The following is a 25,909-nucleotide window of genomic DNA, read 5'->3' on the forward strand; positions in this document are numbered from 1 at the left end:
CTCTCTCTCTCTCTCTCTCTCTCTCTCTCTCTCTCTCCTCCCCACCCCCACCTAGCGAGCAGGCATGTGTTATGGCTCCTCCGCTAGTGCCTGTCCCTTTATTACCCCCGCTATAAGCCAAGGGTCTGGTGATTCATCAAGATGGACACGATAATTCTGAAAACGCGGCTGACTTCCCAGGATCAAGGGCACATTAGAAGTATTGACGAAACCAGTGAATGATATCCTAAAATAGCTACAGTCAATCATCAACGAGGTAACAACCAGTTTTTAGTTCACTCAAGGAAATTCAAAAAAAAGATAAGCAAAAAGTAAACAAATTACATCTGCGTAACATCCACTTGGAACGAGCTCACCAGTCGACGGCGCAACGACCACCAATCGTTTTCCCTTGTTTAGATCCTGTAAGGTCGTAATGAGGAACGTCACGTAGCTTAGCGGTACAAGGATTTTCATTAACGAAGACCTATGTCCTGCCTCACAGAAAATCAGAAAGGTCCAACTACGTATGCTTAGCCAAGCTAGAAATAAAAGCTTACTGGTATTTGTGCGCCTGGTAAGATCTCCTTGAAAAGCGATCCAATATAGATGAATCATTTGTTTGAGCGTTGGTTCATGGTTGATTCATCGGTGGCGGTGCTGCAGCTGGTGTTGGACCTGATAGTATCAACGTTACTGTGTGAGTCGGAGGTAATGGGCCGACATAGGACAAGGGGCTATAGCACCTTTGCGCGCGGGACAATCTCGGTGAGTGCGGGTCGTGGAGCACCTGCCACTGAAGCTATTGTTGGCACTCTGGCTGCTACTGCAATGGGTGGACTTCTTGTTGCTGAGGGCACTAGTGATGATAGTTCTCTTGGGGCGGATCAGTCGGCTGGTAATGACTGGCCTGAAGATTGCATCGTCGTGACCCAGGCGGCGTAGCAAGCATCGCCGTGACATAGCGTCTGACAAGAACGAACATTCTTGCGACAAAATAACGCAAGCAATTGGTAAGGAGTAGATAAGTGTTTGATAGTTTAATTAGTTGATCTATAACTGTTTTTTCTCCCTAATTAACACCTTTAATTCAAATAACTTCACTTGTTTTCATCTGAATGTTAATAATGTGTAATTCATAACCCTTTTTATTCATCCACCCCAAGTTTGCTCCCTTCTTCGTCATTCCTCCCTTACACTGCTCATATTTCACTCCTCACTCTTCTTCCTTTCCTGCCCTTTTCTTCCTCCTCTCCCTCGTCCTTCACCCCATAACCCCAGCCATACATCCCTTCGCCTCCGTTTCCTCTTTTCATTTCATCATCCCTTAAATTTGTCTCCTTCCTCCTTACCCATGTCTTTCCTAATTCCACTCCTCTCCCGCTTCATTTTCCCTATCCTTTCCTTTCCTTATTGTTCCTCTCTTCCTCTCATTTTCTTCTTCCTCATCCTCTTTTCCTAACCTCGCTCATCCTCCCCATCTTTTAATCCTCTTCCTCTTCTGCCGCTTTGAGAGGTGAAGAGGTACAGATGTCGGTAGAAGTAAATTTTATCGATTAGAGTAATCCGCCATAGAAACACTCTTCTAATAGAACTGGCGAGTGCAAAGTGATCAATTCTATTAAAAATCGCACTGACCACTCTTTCGTTGCGACATGTGGGAATAACTTTGAACTTCGCTCCAGCTTATTATAAACCAAAAAAAAGTGTTGTTTGCTCTTCCATGTTTCTCGTTGCAAATTTCACTCATACTCATTCCTTTTTTTTTTTTTTTTTTCCACTCCACTCCACCTATACTTCCTCCGCCTCCTCCTCAGCCTGAGTCAAGCACTAAAGAATAATTTATGCCCCAACACCCAGTCGGGACACCGCCAGCTCCTCCTCCATGACAGCTCCTGTCACACAAATTCCCTCAGACTTGAATATAGTCTCGAGAATGCTGCTTCTCTTGGAACTGCTGCCTCCTCGCCTTCCTCTTTCTCGTCCTTGTTTTCTTAGTTTTTTTCTTGTTTGTTCTTATTTTCTTCTTTTTTTTTTTCTTTCTGGTTCCCGGTTTTTCTACCATACACTACTACTAAAATCACTAGTACAATAACCACTACTACTACTATTACTACAAATACAATCACTACCACAATGCCTAGGGGTTGGGATGGCATGCTCCTCCCTTCTCCTTTGTTGTTTTACTTACAACAATAAACTATAAATAATAATGATTACTACTACTACTACTACTACGACAACGACAATACTCACTAGTCACTACTACAAAAATCACGACTTACAATCACTGCTGCTACTACTGATGCTTCTTCTGTCTTTTACTCGTGATCCCTCCACCACATTGTACCTCAAAGGCTATCAACTGCGCACGTGTGTGTGTGTGTGTGTGTGTGTGTGAGATAACTTTTTTGAAGCCCATTCTTTCAATCATATTAGTGTCGTTTGATTAGGTTGGTGGTTTCCCTTTTGAATATCTTGGTTGTGGTAACTGAATGACTGATTGACCGACTGACTGACTGGTGGCTAGTTGGCTGTTTCACTCAATGGCTTATTGACTGCCTTACTAGTTGATTGATGTATTAATATATTGATTTATTGACTGATTAATATATAAAATACCACATTGATTGTTATGAGAGTTTAAACGGAGTCACAATCAAATTTAATGTCTTACGGCGACAGACATAGAGGGGAGGAGGAAGCATAGGTACTGGCGGGTGGGAAAACAAAACATGCAATTAGAGTTTGGACACAACACAGCAGAAACACTCCATCTCCACTGACACGCGGGGCGGAGAAAATAGAATGTGAAGGAAGACACTGAGAGAAAAGTGAAGAGGTCTAACATGCAAACGAGGAACAAACATGGGTGCAAGCAAAGAGGCCACCATGTAACACACACACACACATTTTATTTTTTGTGTGTGTGCCAGGAGAATAATGTTTTTTTTATCATCGCTTAGTTGAACAGGATACACGTTACAGGGAAAGAAAAAATAGTAACAAGAGGGGCTGAGGGGAGGTCTACCAGTATGGGTTGCCAGCACACCTACTACTGAGCAGATTGGCAAGCGTAGGATGCTTGATAGCCTCGTCCCTTACCTGTTGAGGAAGACTTGTACGGACTCGCGTGTATCTGTAGTAGTAGTGGTATAGTATTCCCATTTGAAACTGGCCAGTGGGGTGTAGGCCGATGCGGTTCAGCCCCGCCGCTCTGCCACACACTCAAGACCTCTCGCTTGCTCTCATATGTCAGCTATTTATTTACTACCTTTAAGTGATTTTAATCATATAATTAGATAATATAGTAAGGTCATATAGTGTTGAGATTGTTTCGTTTTTAGGATGATAACAAAGATTTTGTATAAATACCACGCACGACACCTGACAATGTTGTATTCCAACCTTGTCAAGTGTCGTGGTATTTATACAAAATCTTTGTTATTATCCTAAAAACGAAACAATCTTAACACTATATGACCTTAGTGGATTACCCAATTATTTAATTAAATTCATTTAAAGGGAGTGTGTGGCAGAGTGGCGGGGCGGGGCTGACCCGCATAGGCCTACACCCCACCGGCAGTTTCAAATGGGAACACTATAGTGGTAGTAGTAATGGTGCAACCAAAAACAAATTAAATATCTCCAAGGTGTTCTGTATTAAGGGTCCGTTTAGCAATACATCCAATGGCATCGCGAGAGCTGTCTATGGGTTATGTGTAGGGGTTTTCCGGAGTGCTGAATTCTTTGCGACCAACCAAACTCGGTGCAATACTTATAGAATACACATCTGGTCCAAGAATATCTCAAGATGCAACCCTCCGGGATTCCATCTTGAGAAACTGGTGAGGAACCAGGAGTATGCTGTGGCAGCCTCAATTGGTTTGGAGTGTTTGGTACTTTGAAGGATACTGGAATGTTGTGGGATACCTTTAAGCGTGAAATTCAAAGCTGCTGAGGAGAGCGTCCAAGGTATATCTCCAACGAAATACAAAACAAAAAGTATTTTTAATTAATTTTACTGCAAGATTTTTTCAGCAGCAAAATTAGTGCAATAAACATTTCATACAATAAAACTGCAGTATGTACAGAAAGTTCACACATCATTCTCTCTCTCTCTCTCTCTCTCTCTCTCTCTCTCTCTCTCTCTCTCTCTCTCTCTCTCTCACAAATGCATAAAATTTCAGCTTGGTCTGATAGATGGGAGATGCCCTCTAATATAGATAAGTGCCAGGTTCTTCAAGATGGAACAAAAAATAAGAGGTTAGATTACGATACGCATGGCGTTAAATTCAAAAGGGTTCAGTGCGTCAAGGACCTGGGTGTCAAAATCGCGACAAACTTCAAATTCTCACAGCAATGCACTGATGCAGCAAATAAAGCGAACAGAATGCTGGGCTTCATTTAGAAACTTTTTATTAAAAAACAAAGATTTAATACTCCTGCTACACAATAGTTTATTCAGACTGCACTTGGAATACGCAGTACAGTTTTGGTCTCCCCAACATGCAAAGGACATTGCTAAATTAGGTGTTCAGCGTTGGGCAAAAAAAATTTATCTTCCTTGCGTAACAAACCTTACGATGAAAGGCTCTCAACTCTTAGCATGTTTTCTCTTGAGAAATGTCGCCTCCGAGAAAAATTGATAGAATATATTTTAAAATATTTAATGGCTTTACGAATGTGGACAAATCAAAATTGTTTACGATCGATGACACTTTGCGAACGAGAAATAATGGCACAAAACTTAAATGTAAACAAGTATATTCAGACTGCACCAAATTTTTCTTTGTTGTAGTGCGAGAATGGAATAAGCTCCCACCTTCAGTGGTCTGGTGGAACACAATTGACTCCTTTAAAAACAAGCTCAACCAACACTTCCTTCAACTTAATATTTACCAAAGTAGAAATGCAAAGATTTTGGCATCATTTGATTAACAGAATTTCACTTAGGTTTAAGGAGACAACCTAGTCTGGACCATAGGGTCTGTGTGGTCTGAATATATATGTAAATCACCCTAACATTGCACTCAACACTGCTAACATCCCCCCCTTCTCTCTCTCTCTCTCTCATAATTTATATTTTGTTGCATCATGGTTATAATGGCTGTGTCAAGATGCAAAGTGAGTTCGTGGAAGCAATCGGCTCGTGTCAGCTTGGGTCAGTTGGAGTGTTGCCGCTCTTGAGGGATTTAACATTTATTTTGGTCAAGAAAATATCATATTTTTACTTATATTTCTTCAAACTATCTTATAAATATAGCTGTTACATTCCTTACCCACCTTAGAACTGCAGTGAAAGTCAATGAAAGTAATAACATTTTCTTCGCACCAATGAAAAATATGTATGCCACGTTTCTTTATGCTGTATTAATACCTTATGTATGTGTTTAATTTTCTTTGATATATCATAATATTTAAGTTAAAATTGTATTGGTATGTGTTTTATCTTATTAGTGATGCCTTTTACATATATCACAGAAGTTACACATTGCAGGCTTGGAAGACATGGCATGATGGACATTGTGTTGCCCCGCCTTGACCCCTTCCCAGCCCTCATTTAGGAACAGTGCTTCTATAGAAACGTATCCCCCTACAGACTTGCATCCTACTAGAAGGGACTTGGGATGGATAGGGCAGCTGCGTGGGAGCTTGCACAGGGGACTGTTGAGAGTGGAGTGAGTGAGTGAAGCGACACGCCCCCTGGCGTATACTCCCAATTAGTTAGTTAGTTAGAGCACCTGCTTGTACACTCAACCACCTATGTCTTCATTACAAATGTACTTATGTGCATCCCATAATTATGACTGTGATCCATTTTCCAAAAGTAGAATTATTAAACATTCTGTATGAAAATTTCAGGACACATTAAAAAATTCAATTTATATTCTTTTCTATTTACAAAATTAACAAGTCAGTACAGTTCAGTGATAAATAACATAGAAAATTCTCCAACTATACAACTGCTTACTCTAATGGGTGTAGTGATTTTGTGTAATGATGCTTTCAGTGCTCACAAAATCAAGAGATTTCTTAATTTTGTCCCTTTAAGAGCTAATAATAATTGAAACTACGGTACTTTTATTTATCAATGCAATTTCTAAAATACTTTTTTCTTTTCAGCACAAGCACTTCACTTGCTGCTTCACTAATGATAGTGTTCTTTGTCCCAGCATATTACACATCTGAGTGCCACGACCAAGAGTCATTGGATTCAAACAAGGGGTTCCCTGCTAGCATTAGGACTGAGATGGCACAACACGCTTTCTCTTGGTCCGACGCCGTGTGGTCTCCATCATTGGGTATTGTGGGGAGATCTCACGGAATATGTCTGCTTGCTCCTCCTCAGGAATTGTAGCTCTGTTGATGAAGCACAGAGAAAAAATATTATACAAAAATTCAAGATATTCAAATTCAAAATAGCACCTCTCTTTTATAACCCAAGTTGCCACCTTTTACATGAATAATGCAACACTACTTTCACCTAGCATTATTTTTGTTACAAGACATATGACTCTTGCAATCACACTGTGCTCTGACAGCAGAACTAAAGAGTACTGTTGCAATCATACTGTGCTGCTAACAGCAAAATTAAAGATACTGAAATGTTCTACAAATAATGTAATACAAATGCAGCCAGCCTTTTTTCCCAGCATCACACAGTGCACAACACTCTCCTACTTAGTTGCATTGTGTATTATAGAGACTCTACTGTTACCCTTCTTGTACAAGCCAAGTTATTTTTTTCTGGAGGCATACCAATACCCCTCACATTAAGGAACAGGTGGATTCACGTTATTCTTTGCTAAACACTTGCTATTATGGCAAAGGATGATATGAGGCTACCTGTTCCTAAGTGTAAGAGGAAGTTAATAAGCTTTAAGAAAAAGATGTGTTATCAGTAAATTCAACCGTGAACTGGTATAAAGACGCCACTATAAAGTCGCAGAAAAAAAGTAAATGGCTGTATTTCATAAGTTATTAATTACAGTAATTTCCAGAGCCATGGATAACATAGTCCAACTCTTCCACTTTACATTCATACCTTATTAACTATAATTAACTATAAACACTATAAATTTTATAAAGCCAGCATACCTTAAAACACTAGGCTAAATTAGTAATTTTTCCTCTCACATGAAACCTCTCCTTTGAGACAAGTATTTATTGCTCTGCCCAGACCAATAGTAGGTATGACTCCTACTACTGCTCTCTCCTTTGCCTGGTCTCCTCGTCTCAGAGTGCCCCACAGTGTCCAATCTCAACCTCCTGAGTTCTGCTGACAGATGGGGTAGTTGATGATATTCTTAGAGGCTCAGGATGTTCCAGGCACCCACACAAGGAGCCCACCAGAGGTTAACCCGTCCTGGACCGTCAGGAGTGGAGGTGGTAGGTGAGTGAAGCAATGTGCCCCTGGGCATATGCTCCCCATTAGTTAGTTAGTGCACCACTAACAACCTGGGGCCATCCAAGAGGCTTCTCAAGAGAGCCTACCAGTGCCAGAGAGTTAGTGGCCAAGTGGTTTGAGTGCAAGCATGATGAACCCGAGGACCTAGGTTTGAGTCCCACCGAAGCTTGCTGACAATTTTCAACCATTGCCGAGTGTCGGATGATTACCCACATGCTGCCCAGATCTTCAATCAACCCTAACTTTGGTGACTTTGTTCAAGTGGAGCACCGATGGGCAGCATGGGGGACAAGCAAGTCATATATCATGGCAGCCAATATATAACAAAATTACAAGTGCCCACTAAAAACTGGGGTCGTCCAAGAGGCCCTCAAGAGAATCTCCTAACCCTACAGGCAGCACCAAAAAAATAATAAAAAAAAAAATAATGAAATTTTAAAAATCTACTTATTTTTTTCCCATGCATACAGCATTTTGCTGTGGTCAGTACGATAATCGTGGCTTTAACTTTTGAACTGTGACTAAACTGCATAAAATTGCTGTTCCTGTAAAGTATGATGTTAAAAATAAATGTAAAACTCCATCTCCCTGTCTTTCATCTGCCATTTTATTTGGCATACAAACCAGAATAATCCATATCCCTTTAAAGACCCCACATTACACACATCACATAGCATAACTATTGTGTGCTCCTTAGAAATATTGCACTACTTATGGGGTGAAAAATTTAGGTTAAGAATGATAACCATAAACAATAACGTTTTCTTTAAATTCAGCAAGTGTAAAATGCAGACTTTACCTTTCTGAGGCAGGTGTCTTGCCGACTTGTGCTATTTTAAACATAAGTTAGTGAGGTTTCTCAACTATTGGTTAAGAATCTTACCTGTACTCCTTCATTAGGTCAAACTTCTCCCATGGTTTCTCTAAAAGCTTTGCCTTCTGATAAAATCTTTCTGGGAGCCCTAAGTCTTGAACACCCTGAAGGTTTTTCCTTTCCCATCGCTCATGCCATGGTCTCGGCTTCAATTGAACCTGTTATGGAGAAAAAGCTATGATTACAGCATTAATGAAGGGCATTTTTACAAAAAGAAAAGTAATACAACTCACATAATCACTGAGAGATGGTGAGAGTCATCAATGCAGAACACAGCTATCAGTGGTATGATATGCTTATAAAACAGGCTTTACTTTCTTTGTGATTATTCACAACAAATGACAAATAATTGGAATTAATCAGATTCTTCTCTTCTTTTTGTTCAACATCCATATTTTCCCTTATGGAGTTGGATGTGGAAAAAAAAGTCAGATCTATGCAGAACTATTATTGCCTATCAATTAAAAGGCATATAAAAGTTTGTGATGCAGTAGTTGATCTGTGCCAGCATAGGGATTCTTAGTTATGTAATCATCATTCTTTGCATACCTAAATCAGGCCAAATGTTTCCATCAGTTAGTTACCACATTTGTATATCAATGTAATCTCTATAGAAATGATTTTATGATGATCAGCTTGCCTGATATAAATATACAAAGAATAATGAATGAGGAACTAAACAGAAACGATGTGCATCATCCTCTGCAGCTACCCGACCACTACATCACCCAGGGACTTTTTATACCTTCATGGGGGTGGGGGAGCACCAGCAGTCTCCATTTGGTCCTATCCATATACTCCAACTTTGCATACTCCATTCGTTTCCTTCTGTCTTTGTTTCTCAAATATTCACCTAGGAACTTTTTTATGCCAGAAGTTTCATACTACACCATCACACCTAACAACTATTCATATTACTATTTCCAAGTATACAGCCCCTTTCCTACCCTGTATTACAAGCATCCAGTAAAAACACAAAGATCTGCACTCCTTCATATAGCAGCAGCTTGTTTAATAAACAATGCAAAATCCTCACTCTGGACATTCCTTATTTACAATTTTGTAGTAATGCTGGTATCTAATTTTCTCTTAAATACACAACCAATCCCCCAACTTTTCCAGCTTCTCAGTGCTTCCACATTTGAATGCTATCATTTCTAATGCAGCCTCTTTACAGCACCTTGATGGGGTTAACAGGTACTGGTGCTCCTTCCTGTAAAACCTCTGGCTCCATCTCCAGAGGGAAGGTGGAGTAGATGGGGAGTGCATCCCTCAGATATAACAACTCTTCATCCAGCCGCTTTTCCAGCCTCAACACCTCGATGCTCTGTATCAGCGGTGCATACATCTCATACTTGATCTCTAAACCTGTACCAGATCAGATGAAATCAATAAAGGTAGTATTATAATAGTTTCAATTATGAGTTTATTTTTCTTTATTTTTAAGAGAGAAAAAGGCAGTTCAATGGCACAAAAAAAACAAAAAAAAAAAAACTGTAATGGCACTGGTCCCATAAAGCTTAAATGTTTGAAACAGAAAAGTAAGTCATTTGGAGAGGTGTCTTGATACTCCCCCTCTTGAAAAAGTTAAATTTGTAGACAGGAGGAAATACAGACTAAGGAAGACTTCCAGAGTTTACCAGCAAAAGGTATGAAATAGTGAAGATGCTGGTTCCCTCTTGCATAAGGGATTTGGATAGAATAGGGATGAGGAATAGTAGGAAGTCTTGTGCAGCAGGACCACAAGAGGGTTCGAGAATTTGTGAGCCAGCCCGGATCTGGTCTTGGCGGGGCAGGGTGCTGTTTTCACCCAGTCATAGTGAAGGGGTTAACAAGAGGGTAACCTACTAATTTCAAGACACTGACTGCTTATTTCTGGACAAAATAGGATGTTGTTTATTATGGAGATAGCATTTTTTACCAGAAATCACTAAATGATTGACACCACCGCCACTTGCTGCCACGTTACCACCGTGTTGTAGGAATCAGCTACAGAGAGGTTCAACTTGCTTTCTGTTTCTACATTTAAAGGGGTATTTTTTGACAAATATTTTTTAAACTGACTAAATTAGTTTTTCTCGCTCAGCATATTGGGGATGTTATGTACTACCAGGTAATGAAGCATATTTTTTTAGAATATTAAAAACGGGTTCCCTTTAACCCTTAGAGTATGGGTGGCGATATATATCTCTGGATGCTGTGCACGGGGAAAATTTAGGCATTTAAAAGAGGTGGAAATGGTGTCTTTCCTCTTTCCAATAATTGTATATTCATCTAGTATATATGGTGGTGTAATAAAACCTCTCTCCTAATAATAATAAAAAAGTTATGACAGCCGAAAATATTGTGCATTTTCTAAATGGCCGTGGCGCATTCTTGGAAGCACCCACTCTCTCTCTCTCTCTCTCTCTCTCTCTCTACCTCTTGCCCCTCCCTCCTCTGTCAATGTCATACCATAGCAGTCATCAAAGTCACTGTCACTTTAATTCACCCGCACTCTACTTCTGCCCGGAGCAGAGGAACTGTTTGACACGTCATGAGACATGACATGTATTCCGAACAAAAGTGGAAAATGATCTGTGGCCTTCGGTAGGCTGCGCGCTGGAGACGAATGTGAGTGTGTACGGATGCCAGATGCCTCCACCATTCTTCTGAGTCAAGAACTGACGGTATATCTGAAACGTAAAGAGCGTGAGTGTGATGATTATATATATGATCCCGTGCGAATTGGGCGTGGTAGTGCATTTATATATACGATCGCTGTAAGCTAAGGGTTAAGAGATTTAAATGCCCCGCGCTGTTACGTCAAAGCGCGCCAACACACAAGGTATTTCTCAGGGCTTGTACGCACGTAAAATTCACATTAGAAATAGTCTTTTTCTCTCTAAATTTTGTCATCCATCATCCCTTTATCCACTCGTGACAGCTGCCAAATGTGAAATGCGCACTCTGCTGCTCAGTTTTCACCCATACGCTGACCGAGGAGGACGTTGAAATTTTTCGTTGCGCTACAACCCAAAAACGTCTTTACAATGACGTACAAGCGCAAAGCAACCATGAGCAGATTCACGAACATGAAGAAGGCTTCTAGAATAAAATGGAGACCCAGGAAACATGCAAGAAAGCAATGCTGGAAGCAAGAGTCATGACTGTCTTCACACCAACCTCACCACCACCACCACATTTGAGTGATAATACTTTTTATTATAAAGGGGGACTAGATGCCTTATCCTTCTCCAGTAAGTGAACAAGGTATAAACAATCATATGTGAAGATTTCATGCCGATCAAATGAATACAAATGGCAAAACATATGATATGGAAAAAAAAATCTTTAGGAGCCCAAATCTCAAAATTTGTTTTCACAAAATGGACAAAAAGTCTGACAGTCATTTGTTAGGTATTAATATAAACTACAACTAAATGGCAATTTTTCTCATTTTGTACATTTTAAAAAATGTAAAAAGAAAACGGGAGAAAAAGTGGAGAAAATTATTAGTGAAATTTTTTTTTTCAAAGCCAAAACAAAAAATCAAAAATTTTAAAAATGAGAAATGTAGATATATATGCAAAGCTTCAATGGTATTTTTTTCAAAGCAATTAACTAAAAAATAAAGTCTGTGAAACAAAAAGAAGATTTTATGCTTTGTTTGAGTTTCCCCTACACATTCACCCAAATTTCACAAAATTTCTAGAATGTCATAGATTTACACCAACAAACAACATACTAAGATTTCAAAGCCATAGGATGCACTGTGTACCCAGGAAGGACCCCCCTCTGGCAGCCTCCTTAACTCACTGCTCACAAAGATCACAAGTGGACAAGCTTAAATAAAACCAGGCAAATTAATGATTTTTCAGCTGTGTATTCCCCCAGTGCTCATGCGCGGTGGACAACAGAGCAACTTATTTCTGCGAGGAGGTATTTCTCGCAACACCATCAAGTGTAGTGGACCACCATGTCCCATCCCATGCTGCGTATTTCTGCCAGCCCACACCGCATGCCAAATAAATTTAAACTAACCAAACCTAACAACCTACCTAACGAGGGGGCTTTGCCCACCTTGACCATCCTAACGGGGGGAGTTCGCCCCCCTCAACCACCCTTCTTTTGAAAGTTCTTCAGGAGTATGTGACGTGCAAGATGTAGGCAATGATATCTTGTCCCAAGTAGAACACAGTCTTTCTGTATATTTTGTTTTCTTTCACAGGAGCTGCCAATACAAAGGCCTGTCTTGAGAGAAATCTCAAGCCACCTGTGACAGCAAGATCAAGATCAGATCAGATCCGTGCCGCTGTTTTGCATGCCGGATAAACGAGGTTCTATTGTAGTTGGGCCTAAGAAGTGTTTATCTGAAATCAAAGCATGTCATCCCTTACAATATCCAACCAATTCATAGTTATTGTTCTGTGAACCCAATTATTTTTCACAAGTCTCTCTTACCCATGATCACAGAGACAAGTGTAACTCTCGGGTTTCTCTGATAATCAATCAGCCCTCATAGGAGGGTACATCACTAAAGTATGTTTTTTGATCATTTTTCCTACCTTGGTGATCAATCACATTGCGAAGAATGAACCATGCCCGAAGTCCCGCACCACCACGCTGGATGCAGATACCCACAAATCTGTTGGTTTTGCCAGATGCATTGGGGTCTGCCACAGTCACAGCCATGATGGACCCTGACAGAGAATGTGGATTTAATGATTGCAAAATTTTACAAATTGCTTCAAAGTTATCAGTAGCATTGCCACCATGATTTAAGAGTGAATGCTGAGGTTATTTTTAATATACTGCTTCCATGATGTAACAAACTCTGGCCACCTAAAGCACATACGCAAGATTAGACTGGGTTATAAATAAAAAATCTTGAAAATGCATTTCTACTTCCACCAGCCCTAGCTATCCATTTGACCCCATCTTTTCAACAAACGCACAACTTTGTTTCTTGTGTGCAACCAACAGTGCTCTAACACATTACATAACCTTGAACAGGATATAGTACAAACAAAACGTGTACATAATTATAAAATGTAAAGTGGATATAGGTCATACATCTCATAAAAATAAATGTAGACATGACAAACAAACATAAGCTCTGACCCTATATGCTACAATTAGTTAAGTGCACAGTCCAATAAGAAAGTCTCACCAACATAAAACTCCGGGATGGGCATAACAGCCCTCCGACTCAACATGTCTTGCCGCTCCAGCCTCTCCCGCATGCGATTCCTATACATTGGTGAAGGGTCTGGCAGGAACTCTGGGTACACAAATCTGTAAGACAGAGCAGCATTGTGAGCCATGTACAGCATCATTACAAATAAACAATAGCAATATTCTGAAAGTTGATTTACTCAAAACAAAAAAAGGGTTACCAAAGAAAAGCATATTTCTAGCTATGTGAATTACTGTTGAATATATATATATATATATATATATATATATATATATATATATATATATATATATATATATATATATATATATATATATATATATATATATATATATATATATATATATATATATATATATATATATATATATATATATATATATATATATATATATATATATATATATATATATATATATATATATATATATATATATATATATATATATATATATATATATATATATATATATATATATATATATATATATATATATATATATATATATATATATATATATATATATATATATATATATATATATATATATATATATATATATATATATATATATATATATATATATATATATATATATATATATATATATATATATATATATATATATATATATATATATATATATATATATATATATATATATATATATACATGACTCTGTCCCCTTAAAGGAATTTCTCCCAAGGGGGAGGACACAGCAAAAGTGTCTCCAACATTCCCTGTTCTGGCACTCCCACTCAGCATCCTCAATCCCTCTCCTGCCAATTGTCTCTCCAATACCGATCTATTCTATTGATCCATTCCACTGGTGGTCTCCCACTGACACTCTCTCTCTCTCAATACTATTCTTACACTCTCTTCAGAAAGCAGGGTTGGAAAAAATCATGATTTTTTAATGAAAAAAAAGGTTTATTTGATTTAAATTGGATTTTTTTATTTATTTAAATCAATGTTTTTTACTTAAATTATTTTTTTTACTTTAAGCATTGTTTGGTTTAAGTTGATTATTTGTTTCACTTTTATGAGGACATTTACTTGTAAGAAACTTTACCAATGTCAAATGAAATCATAGTTTAGTGTTGTTACATAACTCAAGATGAGTTTTCACTTGAAAATCATAAGTTGAAAAATACTGGTAGTTTAATCAGATCTAACAAGTTAAAATAACCAGCACATAAATAAAGAGAAACAGAAGAGGGACTTCAATCAGTATGTAGTCACATTTGGATCATATTAATAAGAAATTAGATTAAATCATGTTGCTGTGTATTCAAAACAGAATTATGCTCATTAAACTTCATAATTACATTTATTGTTGTTATTAATAAAAAGACATTGCTTTCCTTTTATGCTTTTGAATATTTGTTTTGTAAGAGACGGCAACCATTCACTGGTGTCTGATTTACTACAGGACCTGTCCTGTACAAATGGATCACATTTTATATATATATATATATATATATATATATATATATATATATATATATATATATATATATATATATATATATATATATATATATATATATATATATATATAATTTCAAATACAGTATATTTTATTTTGATTCAAATCAATATTTTTTTTACTCTGATTTAAATCCATTTAAATCACATGATTTAAATCAAAACAGCCCCATCACAAAGTCATATATCACATGTCTAAACAACCTCAGAGTACCACATTTGAAGACCTGCATGCAGGAAGGGCTCAACCCACACACCGGCCATTTCTTGTTTTTTTTTATGGGAAACACTGCGTAGCCTCTCCCCTATCGCAAGAATATAGAGGGGATGGGATTTCCAACCATACAACCTCGGTAAATAGGGTCGTACATTCCGTAGTTAATCAGGTTTTCCTCGCCTAGCACTTTGCACTGAGCAAGCAGAAAGGGCTCAAGCAGCATAAACCACGTGTTGGTTGGCCAATCAGCACGACCCATTTATTCTCAGGCCACATCTTGGCCAATCACGCACGCCAGCCATGTGACTCACACACGCCAGCCACGTGACTCACGCCTGCCTCCCGGTTGTATAAACACCATTGCAATGCTATGTTATTTATGCATTAATAATGGCTTTATCAATCAATACCAGCTCCATGGCTTCAGAAAATGGAGATCAGGGTCACACCACATCACGTAAGTGGCAACGGTGCCCTGATAAATGGTTGAGGGCAGAAAACAATCAGAAAATAGCCAACACACTACCTTCTCCCCACCCTAATTCAAGTTACATAAATGCAACTTCTTCCCTGGGATGATGAGGGTATACATATATACTTTTATGTGTGAATTTATGCATTTATTGTGATTTTTTTTTTTTTGTGTGTGTGTGTGTGTGTGTGTGTGTGTATTTACCTAGTTTTGACATACGAGAAAAGAGCTACGCTCGCGCTGTCCCGTCTCCATATCCTCTCTTATCCAACTTTTCATTAAAATCATGAATGTTTCATGCACAAACCACCTCCTCCTCCAGTCCATTCCACAGCTCAATGCTTCTGTTTGGGAAGCTAAACTTTTTCACATCTCGCCTACACGTGGTCGCCCTCAACTTCTTTCCATGTCCTCTCATTTCTCTTTCGCTCCACACACACAGGTCCTCTCCGTCCAGATTCTCCATCCCACTCGCCACCCTGTACACCAGTTGGCCAAAGAGGTACCCCCCTCGCAGAGGGAGTTATGGGAGGCTCGCCCCATGCTAGCAGCCGCACTACAAGGTAAGGGTGTGCCGCTGCTGGAGTGGTGCCAGAAAACTAAACAGCTGCATAGAACAGGTATTTCAAATCTTACAGTTAGATCTTTGTAATTCTATCTTTTTTTTTTTTTTTTTTTTTTTTTTAATGAACACATTTTTGCCAGATACTTGGGGTTTTTAGATACTTCTGGGCCAGATAGTAAGGATTTTACTGTATCCAGAATTTCTGCTTATCTGACACCTCTAAATCCTTGTGACTGCCAGTTACTAGGAATTTTACTGTACTACTACTGTTATCACCATTACCACTTTTACTACTACTAACACAATCTCTAGCCCCTCCCTCCACACCCACCTGAAGTCCTGGGGCATCTTCCTGATGATGTCTGGGTCCTGTGTTGGTATGTAGGGCAACACCCGAATGGGCTCCTTAGAGATGGGTTTAGGCCGGAAGAATACTCCCCTCACTTGCTGGCACCCCCATGCCTCTGTGCAAACACCTGTCAATACACAAATTGAGTTTTAATCATGACTGGGTTCACATGCAGACCAATACTATATTACATAGGTACTTATATAAAAACCAATTTTGTGAACAAATGGATAAGGCATCACCAAGGACCGGAGACTGCAGTGGTCAAGCATGAAGAGAGAGGCTTGGGCTGTGGATCAGGATGAACCTTATTTGTATGATTTGTCGTTCTATATACTTATTTCCTGCAGAAATGGCTAAATGTGGGAGAGTGAACGGACAAAGCTCCATGTTAGGTGGTTAGGTTTGGTTAAGTAATATAATGGAGGGTGAGGGGAGGTAAAGGCTCCCCATTAGGTGGTTAGTTTTGTTTTGTTTTTATGAGTTTGAGTGTTTGACTATCTTCGATAAATACTTGCATTATGCTTCACCATTCCCTGTTTTCAATATGGCCATTGTGGTGATGGCTCACTACAGTCAGTACAGTGGCAGAATGGGATGTGAGAAAGTGGAAGAGAGAGATAGACAGTGCAGTGAAAGGTGACAGTCTGAAGAGGTGGAAGCATGCGATGGAGCGAAAGAGTACTTTGGAATGGTACAGGGAAAAGGAAGCCCCGCAGTGTGTCAGCTGGTATGATGGAAGCCTGGGTGGTGATCTTCTCTTCCAAGCTCGAGCACAGTGTACGAATGTGAATGCAAGAAATTACAGGTGGTCTGAGTCCCACAGCAAAGAGTGTCAGATGTGTGACAGGGGTGTGGATGAAACTGTCGCGCATGTGTTACTGGTGTGTGGGAGGTACTGGCGAGAAAGGACGGAGATGATGAGGGTGGCACTGAATGAGATGGGCTGGGATGTGAATGGGAGGATTGCAAGAACAGAGAGGGAATGGATGCTGCTGCTGCTGGGACTTAGTGCTGAAGCAAATGAGAGAATTATAGAAGCCATGAAGAGTTTTCAGGAAAAGATGTGGTGTGCAAGAAATAGGGAATTGGAAGATTTGTAATGGATACTGCTTGTTTTGTTTTCATTTTTACAGGTTGTGCCAATATGAAGGCTTGACTCTGCGACGGGTTACATGTACAGCAAGAGCAAGAGCCTAGATGTAAATCTGTGTGCTTGTCTGCCTGTGTGGAGATGCACGTTTATTTGTTGTTTGATAAGTGTTGTGATGCCTTGTCTGGTCTTGTCTTGTCATTGGTTTAGGTGACATTAACCACGGTTGACTTAGGAGTCCACCGCCCCTACACTGTGATCCACTCTGATGTGGCTCAGCTGGTCAGGGAGTGAGTTACTCTTTGCCCCCTTTTTAGTAAGTGAGTGTAGGACTGCCTGGGGCTCATCAGGGATCCTCTGCAGAAACAGGTCCAACGTTCTCTTTAAAGACTCTGTGCTGCAGTTAGAAGTGTCGCTGACGTCTACAGGCAGACTGATGAAGTCCGTTCCAGTACAAACAATACCTATATATGTCACATCCCATAGCAGTCTCCTGCCTCTACCACAGCCCATACACCAGCCAGCACGCCAACAACCATTGAACTGCACACTTTTTACCTTGCACAAGCCTAGAGAGTCCAGGACACACCCGGCCCGCCGCCACCCCCGCCATGCTGCTGCTTCTTCTTCTTCTTCTTCTTCTTTTGACCTGTAACGCTTTGTATCGCTTCTTAGGTCCTCCTCCTCTCGTTCCTCCCTTCTTATTCACACAACTTTCTTTTCAGCGTTATGTAATTTTCTAATCTGAAATAAAGCCACTTATATTCACTTATACGGACATTTGTGCCCTTTTTTCCCAGCACTGCGCGAGGAACACTTTTGCCAACTTTACCATTTTTCTTTCCGTTTCCTTTTTGTCTCCATACAGCCCCAACACCGTGCAGATCGCCCCGTTTTCCTCCTCTAGTCTCCTAGCCCACTCCTCTCCGCCTATTACCATCACTACTCCTGCCACCAACTCCCCTCTCTGCCTCTCATAGTTGCTGCATTCCACTATTAGGTGTTCTACTGTTTCTATCTGCCCCGTCCTACAGCTACAGTCCTGGTTTCCCCCGTCCCTGTTCCTGCCGTTTACCTCCAGGGTTCCTGTTCTTGCTTTAAACAATAGTTTGCTCCCCCAGTCTCCTACATGCCAGTGTACTCCCTCTGGTTTCTGTTTCCTGCTGTACCATTTTAGCGTTGACTTGCCACTCATTCCTTCCTGCCATTTGACTTGTCCGTTCCTTTCTACTGCCTTCTTCACATCCCTGATCTCCATTTCATTCCACTCTTCCCTCAGGTGTTCTCTCCTTTTCCACCTCTCTAACTCTTTCCCCCAGGTGGACTTGTTTCCACTTTCTTGCAGTATTTTCTTTGCCCATCTCTCCTCACTACTCTTTTCAATTTTCTTAAGGAAGCCTAACTTGCCCTTTACAATTCTTTCCTTGAATGTACTCCATCCCATATATCCTCTGGCCTCTACCGCTGTGCTCCTAGGGGCTCCTAATCCCCACCGGCCTACTGTGTTCTGAACCTTTTCCAGCTGTGCGATGTCCCCTTCTCTGTAGTGCGTTATCTCTGATCCATAGAGGCAATATGGTACACCTACTCCTTTCCACAGACTTCGCCCTACATCATATTTGTTTACTACTCTATTGCCTCCATTTATTATCATCCCTGACATCCTCCTTGCCTTCCCTTCATTCACTTTCCTCTGTTTCTCCCCTCCTATGCCTTCCTTGCTAACCTCCATTCCTAGGTACATATATTTATCGACTACCTCCAGCACGTTGTTTCCTAGTACCCATTGGTTACTGCCTCCACTACCAAACTCCATAACCTTACATTTTCTTTCACTAAATTTCAGGTCCCACTCCCTCCCATATGCCTGAGCTATGTGCAGGATCTCCTCCATCTCCTCTTTCCTCTCCGTCATCAACACTACATCATCAGCGTAAGCCAGGCACCCTAACTTCTCTCCTCCTATCTCTACCCCTTTCCCGGCTTTCCTAATTCTCACTATCAGCTCCTCGAGGTACATGTTGAAAAGCGTCGGGGACATCACACAGCCTTGTCTGACTCCTACATTATTTTCTAACCACCCAGTAGTGGCGTCTCCTAACGTGAACTGCACCTCATTTCCCTCATATAGGCTCTGTATTATATTTACTATCTTGTCATCTACACCTACATGTCCTAGCAGTCTAATGAGCTTTTCTCTGTTCACTGTGTCGTACGCCTTTTCAAGATCTATGAATACTAGGTATAACTCCTTCTTCTTCAACTTGTTCCTTTCAATAATCTCTTTTAAGGTAAATATATTTTCCAGCCCTCCTCTGCCTTTCCTAAATCCACTCTGTTCCTCTCCAAGCACCTTTTGCATCTCTATCCAGTTCTTAAGCTTTTCGTTTATTACTATTCCAAACACCTTTGCCATGGTGTTCATGATAGCTATTGGCCTATAATTTCCTATCTCTGCTTTATCCTTTCCCCCTCCTTTGTGTATCAGAGTTACCCTGCTCTTTTTCCAGTCCTGTGGTACCTCCCCTTCCTCCAGAACCTCCTTGCAGATATTAAAAATAACCTTCTTGACTGCATCTCCTCCATACTTGAGGAATTCTCCTATAATGTCATCTGTTCCTGCCGCCTTCCCATTCTTCAACATTTTCAGTGCTCGCTCTACCTCCCCTATTTCTATTCCTACCTCCTCCATTTCCTTTCTGTCACTGTAGATTACCATGTTCTCTATTCCTCTATCCCCTGTATCTATCTTGATTACCTTACTCCAGTACTTTTCTATTACTAACCTTATTTCTTCCTCTGTTCCAGTCTCCCTGCCCTCTGTTTTCAGTATCACCCTCTGATCTACCTCTTTCCCTCCTAGGTTCCTCTTCAGTCTTTTCCACCCTTCTTTTTCTCTCTCTCCTCGGGGTAGATTGTTTAGTTTCTCTGCCTGCAGTCTCTCCCAATCAGCAATCTTATTATTAATTAAGATCTGTGTCGCCTTCTGCACCTTCCTATAACTGCTATACGCCGCCTCCCATTCCTGTCTGTGCTGCTCCCCTTCTTTCTCTGTCAATTTCCGCAACTTTCTTTGCCTTCTGTTTTCTCTTTTTCTATCTCCTATTGCTTTTTCTACTTCTTCATCCCACCAGCCTTTCAGTCTCCTTTTTCCTACCTTGTACTTCTTTATACCTATTGATATCTTTGCCTCCTCTGCTATTACCTCTTTTACCTGTTTTTCCCACTGATCACTTGTCCTGTTGCCTGCTGCCTTGTTGTTGTTGTTGGCCACGCAGTGTTGCCAAACGGGTTGGAGCCTCAAGGTAGAAGTTTAATCATATATATATCTATATATCTATATATATATATATATATATATATATATATATATATATATATATATATATATGATTTGGCCACTTCATTTTTTTTTTTTTTTTTTTTTTGGTATTTCGCTGGGGATATTCGTTTCCATACATCTTACAATAAATGCGATGTCCGAATCATCACTGCTCTCTCCTACCCAAACCGTCCCCTACCATGGCAGATGAACAGACATGGATATAGGAAATAAGACAATGACAGTGAAGAATAAACAAAAGGGGAGAGTAGCTACATAAAGCAACTGCTAATAAGTTTACATACATGTATACTTTGACTTTTCTTTAAACGTATCAATGTCAAAAAGAGAAATAACCTAACTGTGCCGGGAGTAGAACCTGGGCCCATGGATTTATAGCTAGGCATGCTAACCACAGTGACTGGACGATGGATATAAAAATGTGTGTGTTTACCTATTTGTCTATTTGTTTTTTCCTATTTGTAGCATACAGGGCCTGAGCTATAGGCTCAGATAGTCCTGTCTCTTTGTCTACTTCTATTCAATCTTTCTTTCATTTGGTGGACACTTCGCCTCCACCACTTCTTCCTCCAAACTGTTCCACAAATCCACACTTATAATTATGAGGTTCATGCATTCCAATCTTTCTTCACATGGCAGATTTGAGAGTTCAGGTACCATTTTTGTTGAAATCCTCTGAATCCTTTCCAGTTTCTTTACATCCTGTTCGCATTGAATTGAGAGAGAGAGAGAGAGAGAGAGAGAGAGAGAGAGAGAGAGAGAGAGAGAGACTAAATGGTGTTTCTTTTGTGACCGCAGTGGAATTCAGACATTTGTCAATATTTGTCACTTTATAATATCCTGTCTTTACAAAATCATGCCATTAGGATTTCCAGACCATTGGAATTCAAATTAACAGTCTTGCTGCGCCCATTACAGCCACAGATGTAATATAATAAATCATTTTCAGATAACATATGAAGAAATCAGGACAGCAGAACCATTATGCACAAAAGATAAAACATAAATAAATATGTGAAATAAATAAATAAATACATAGGTGAAATAAAGAAGAGAAGCCGGGATGAATGAACAAAATAAATCAATAGAGGCATTGTAAAGGCTCTCCCCCAAACCAGACAGAACCTGAAACTGGTATAAATGACTCATAATGTAACCTAAGCAGTGACACTTATCCTTTCCAAAATACATGCATATAAGGCTCATATACAATAATACTAGATCACAGAAACTGTTGTAATGTAGTGAAGAATCTTGAAATGTACTCCACTGAGTGGCAGAAATTGAACCTAGGCCTTCAGAAGAGAAGTCAGGGCAGCAAACCAACTGAGTTGCATGCTTCTGCAACACTTAATCTGACACCAAAGCTCCACACTGTGAACATGAAGGAATGATGATCCTGCCCACACTCATGGTCGTTGACAAAGCTTTTTATCAACCCACAGTAGCACATATGATCCTTATATACATTAGGGAAACTGCAATAACACAGTGAAACATCTTGAATGGCAGGAATGGAACCCAGGCCTTCAGAATAAAAATTAGCTCCTCAGTGGCTCAACTGGTTTGTTGCCCTAACTTCCACCCTTATGGCCCAAGTGTTGATATGGGACACATGGTAAAGGTAAAGTTGGGGGCATACATTAGGGTAAGCAAATATCTTTTAGTTATTAGTAATACAGTATATAAATTGTAAAAATGTATAAACTTTACAGATTTTAAGGAATGTACAGATTATTTTACAACTTGTACAGTACATGTATGATACATATGATACATTTCATTAACTTCTATGAACTTCTAAGAAGCCATTAATTTTGTGTTGTGAGGGTGTGACTGGAAGCGGCACTGCTGCTGACACCAATGACATGGTAAGAGTTAGGAATACAATTTTGAGGAATCCTATAAAAAACTCTCTCTCTCTCTCTCTCTCTCTCTCTCCTCTCCTCTCCTCTCCTCTCCTCTCCTCTCCTCTCTCTCTCTCTCTCTCTCTCTCTCTCTCTCTCTCTCTCTCTCTCTCTCATTCCAGCATATGCAGTATAGTTTGAGCAAAAGTTACCCTCCTGTCAGTTGCAGTCTCAGCCAGGTGCCTCAGGAGAGGTTTCAATGGACTTTGTCTCAAAATGGCCTTTCCCCTTTGGTTGTTGGCAGCCAGTGCCCAAATAGTGACTAGTGCAACCTCACAACACTTTATTTCCTCCTCCTCCTCCTCCTCCTCTTTCTCCTGAGCTAGAACCTCCAGGAGGGTTTCAACAAGGCTGCCTTGGGACAGGAGGGAGGCAGAAGAATGCCGTCCCAGGGCCATGTTGGCTGCCACCCTGAGGGCATGCAGCTGCACCATCTTGTGAGCTGCAAGTTCCTTAAGGGTGGCAGTCCAATGCTTTGACTTGAGGAGAGCTGTGCGGGACTCCTGATGAGTGGTGAGCATGGCTAAGAGTTGCACCACCGTGGAGGTGATAGCCACACCCTCCTGCAAGGCTGCACGGCACTCTAGCCACCTCATAATGCTGCCCACCACATCCAGTTTGTTCAAAATCAAAGCACACTCTGGCACCCGTGCACAGTTGGTGACCACTGAGAGTGCCCTGTCAAGGCTCTCTCTGGATAAAGTCTTAAAGCAGTGAGACAAGCTCCCAGTTTCTCCTGCAATCCTGGCCAGGTGCTGGCAGACCAAGGTGGCAACACAGGCTAGGAGGGGCCAGCGGGTGCGCGTAGCACTCAGAGGCACCCCAGGCATGGCACTGGTGCGTGTGAGCAGCACACAGCACTGGTGCATTGCTGTGGAACACAGGAGGAAGTCTAGCAATGCTTTCATAATGGAGGGTGTGTGTTGTGCAGGAATCCACAATGGGTGTAGCTTGGCCAGCAATGTCTCACACACATCCTCAACACAACTTCCTCCAATAACCCAGTTTGTAGCAACCTCCAGACTCTGGATGCTGGCCAAGACCTCCTCCTTGACATCCTTGCAACGTAGCAAGTTGCCACTGATATGCAGGTTTACTGAGGTCACCTTTTCCTGAAGAGCCCGGAGTGGCTGAGCCAATAAGGGCAGGAAGCATGGCCGTAAATGGAAAGCCGCCTCCCTGGCACTGTGGCTTATCAACAGCAACAGCTTGAGGCTCTCCAAAAGCAGGTGGCCCAGGATGGCACTGTCTGGGGTTTGAGGGGCATCACACACCAGCTGGATAAGGTGTCGACACAGCTCCCAGCCTGGACATAGTGCTTTGTTGCCAGGCATAGGGGCAGGAGTGTCTAAAGACCCAGTAAGGGCCAAATGCATATTCTGTTGTATAGCCTCCCTGCCATGAAGGACAACCTGAGTCAGGCCAATCAGGAAGCTAGCAGCAGCAGCCTGTAGATGGCCTGGGGCTGAGGCATGTAAAGCAGCCACAACAGGGCAGAGAATGGGGCTAGGGCAGACGGTCACCCACTCAACCACATGCACTGCCCCCCAGCCCCCCTCTGCCAGTAAGGCTGTTAACACTTCCAGGCTAACCAAAGGCAGTAGACCAGCAGCCAGCACCCCCAATGCAAGGTGCTCTAGGCCAGTGTTGCGAGCAATGGTGGCTGACTGGCCTGGCCGATGTCTATGCACTGCCCTTAGCAGCACCAGGCTGGCCTCTGTGGCTCGTAAGTGTGGCTGGGAGGACTCAATGTGGCCCACCAAGCTACGAAGCTGTGTCACTATTACATTCACCAGCCCATGGGAGAGTAGTTGTGGCACCACCTGGCTAGGGCCCAGCAGCACCAAGTTGATTAGCAGCTTCAAGGTGGCTTCATACAGCTGGATGGAGGTACAACTCTGTCCCTCCTCCTCTTCCTCCTCCCTCTCTCCTGGGCCAAAGGAGCTGAGGCAACTAAGAGAGAGGTCCCATTCTTGCCTAATTGGCGAGGATGTTCCAGCTAGGCCCAGCCCCACACTTAGATGGGACAGAGAGGTCAGCACAAGGCTATAAAAGTTGCAGTGCTGAAGGAGGGTCATCAGCCCTTCCAATCCATCTACAGATTCCTGTAAATGAATAAATTCAAGGAGTTTTCTCCAATATTACCATACCTCATTTTGGGATTACCTAAATATTGATCACATTCCTATGGAATGCAATAATATAATGGTAATCTCCTCTATCAAGTAGTTTAATACAAACAATATCAAAGAATTGGTTATCTCATACAGTATACATAGAAAGTTATGGAGGGAAAATACAAATTTGAAGATACCGTATTTGATGGATTATGAGACGCACTTCAATTTGGACAGGCATTTGAAAAAAATAAATAAATAAACGGGTTTAAACTACAAATGTCAAAATGGAGAAACAGGCACTTGGAAATACTGAATAATAGCCTATCTTCTCAATATTTCATCAATATTATCCATATATTGTTTTTGTCTATTAATTAAACAAAGTTAAACAGTTTTATGAAGAAGGTCTGTCTTACCTCTATGAATGATTCCTGGCTTCACACTAAAGAAACACAGTGGGTCTTGCACATGTCATCAAGTTTGGTGTACAACTGTCCGCTACTTTGATTAGGAACATACACGGTTAAGCATCGTCATTTAATTTGCTTTCTGAATGGTGTTATTTTACATGAAATACCGGTAAGTACCACTGTTATACATGGTTACTTTAGAAAAGAGTTGCCGTTGTTGGTGTAGGAGCAATCGTCACCTTGTTTACATTTGCAGAGATGTTTGCAGTTTAATTTAAGTGCCAATGCAGCACTAAAACCTCACTAGATAGTAACCCAAATCTGACCCTTGCCCTATAAGATGCAGGGTGATTTTCTGGGACATTTTTTGGAAAAAAAGTGCGTCTTATAAGCAGTCAAATACGGTATATGTTCCTCATCTTGCCCAATGTAAAAGTATAGCCACTTAATAGAAGAGAAAAGTTAACTAGAGAGAGAATGGAGAACTATAAATTATACTGT

The 25,909-nt window shown here is 40.8% G+C and overlaps 2 protein-coding genes and 1 long non-coding RNA gene across 5 annotated transcripts in view; 1 reads left to right on the top strand and 2 right to left on the bottom strand.

The window, feature by feature from the left end:
• Positions 1–476: 476 nt before the first annotated feature.
• Positions 477–6,407, top strand: LOC126998953 (uncharacterized). 3 transcript variants are annotated; one of them, XR_007753080.1, is made up of 2 exons: positions 477–992; positions 6,156–6,407. It is a non-coding gene; the product is annotated as an uncharacterized LOC126998953 (long non-coding RNA). The 3 variants fall into 3 exon arrangements; XR_007753081.1 differs by lacking the exon at positions 477–992 and adding an exon at positions 3,789–5,664; XR_007753082.1 differs by lacking the exon at positions 477–992 and adding an exon at positions 3,789–5,660.
• Positions 5,864–19,061, bottom strand: LOC126998952 (39S ribosomal protein L19, mitochondrial-like). The gene is made up of 7 exons (XM_050861244.1): positions 18,187–19,061; positions 16,518–16,662; positions 13,417–13,541; positions 12,812–12,946; positions 9,445–9,632; positions 8,274–8,422; positions 5,864–6,342 (listed from the first exon to the last, which is right to left on the bottom strand). The coding sequence occupies exons 1-7, from the start codon at positions 18,239–18,241 to the stop codon at positions 6,222–6,224; spliced, it is 918 nt and encodes a 305-aa protein (XP_050717201.1). The 5' UTR covers positions 18,242–19,061; the 3' UTR covers positions 5,864–6,221.
• Positions 19,062–22,950: 3,889 nt separating this feature from the next.
• LOC126998955 (rotatin-like) overlaps positions 22,951–25,909 on the bottom strand; it is a 31,030-nt gene continuing 28,071 nt past the window's right edge. Inside the window, exon 24 of the mRNA XM_050861245.1 lies at positions 22,951–24,983. Within this exon, the coding sequence (XP_050717202.1) occupies positions 22,992–24,983 (1,992 nt within the window). The 3' untranslated portion in view covers positions 22,951–22,991. The remainder of the gene's footprint in view (positions 24,984–25,909) is intronic.

Source organism: Eriocheir sinensis, chromosome 15 (genome assembly GCF_024679095.1).
Source record: "Eriocheir sinensis breed Jianghai 21 chromosome 15, ASM2467909v1, whole genome shotgun sequence".
NCBI lineage: Eukaryota > Metazoa > Arthropoda > Malacostraca > Decapoda > Varunidae > Eriocheir > Eriocheir sinensis.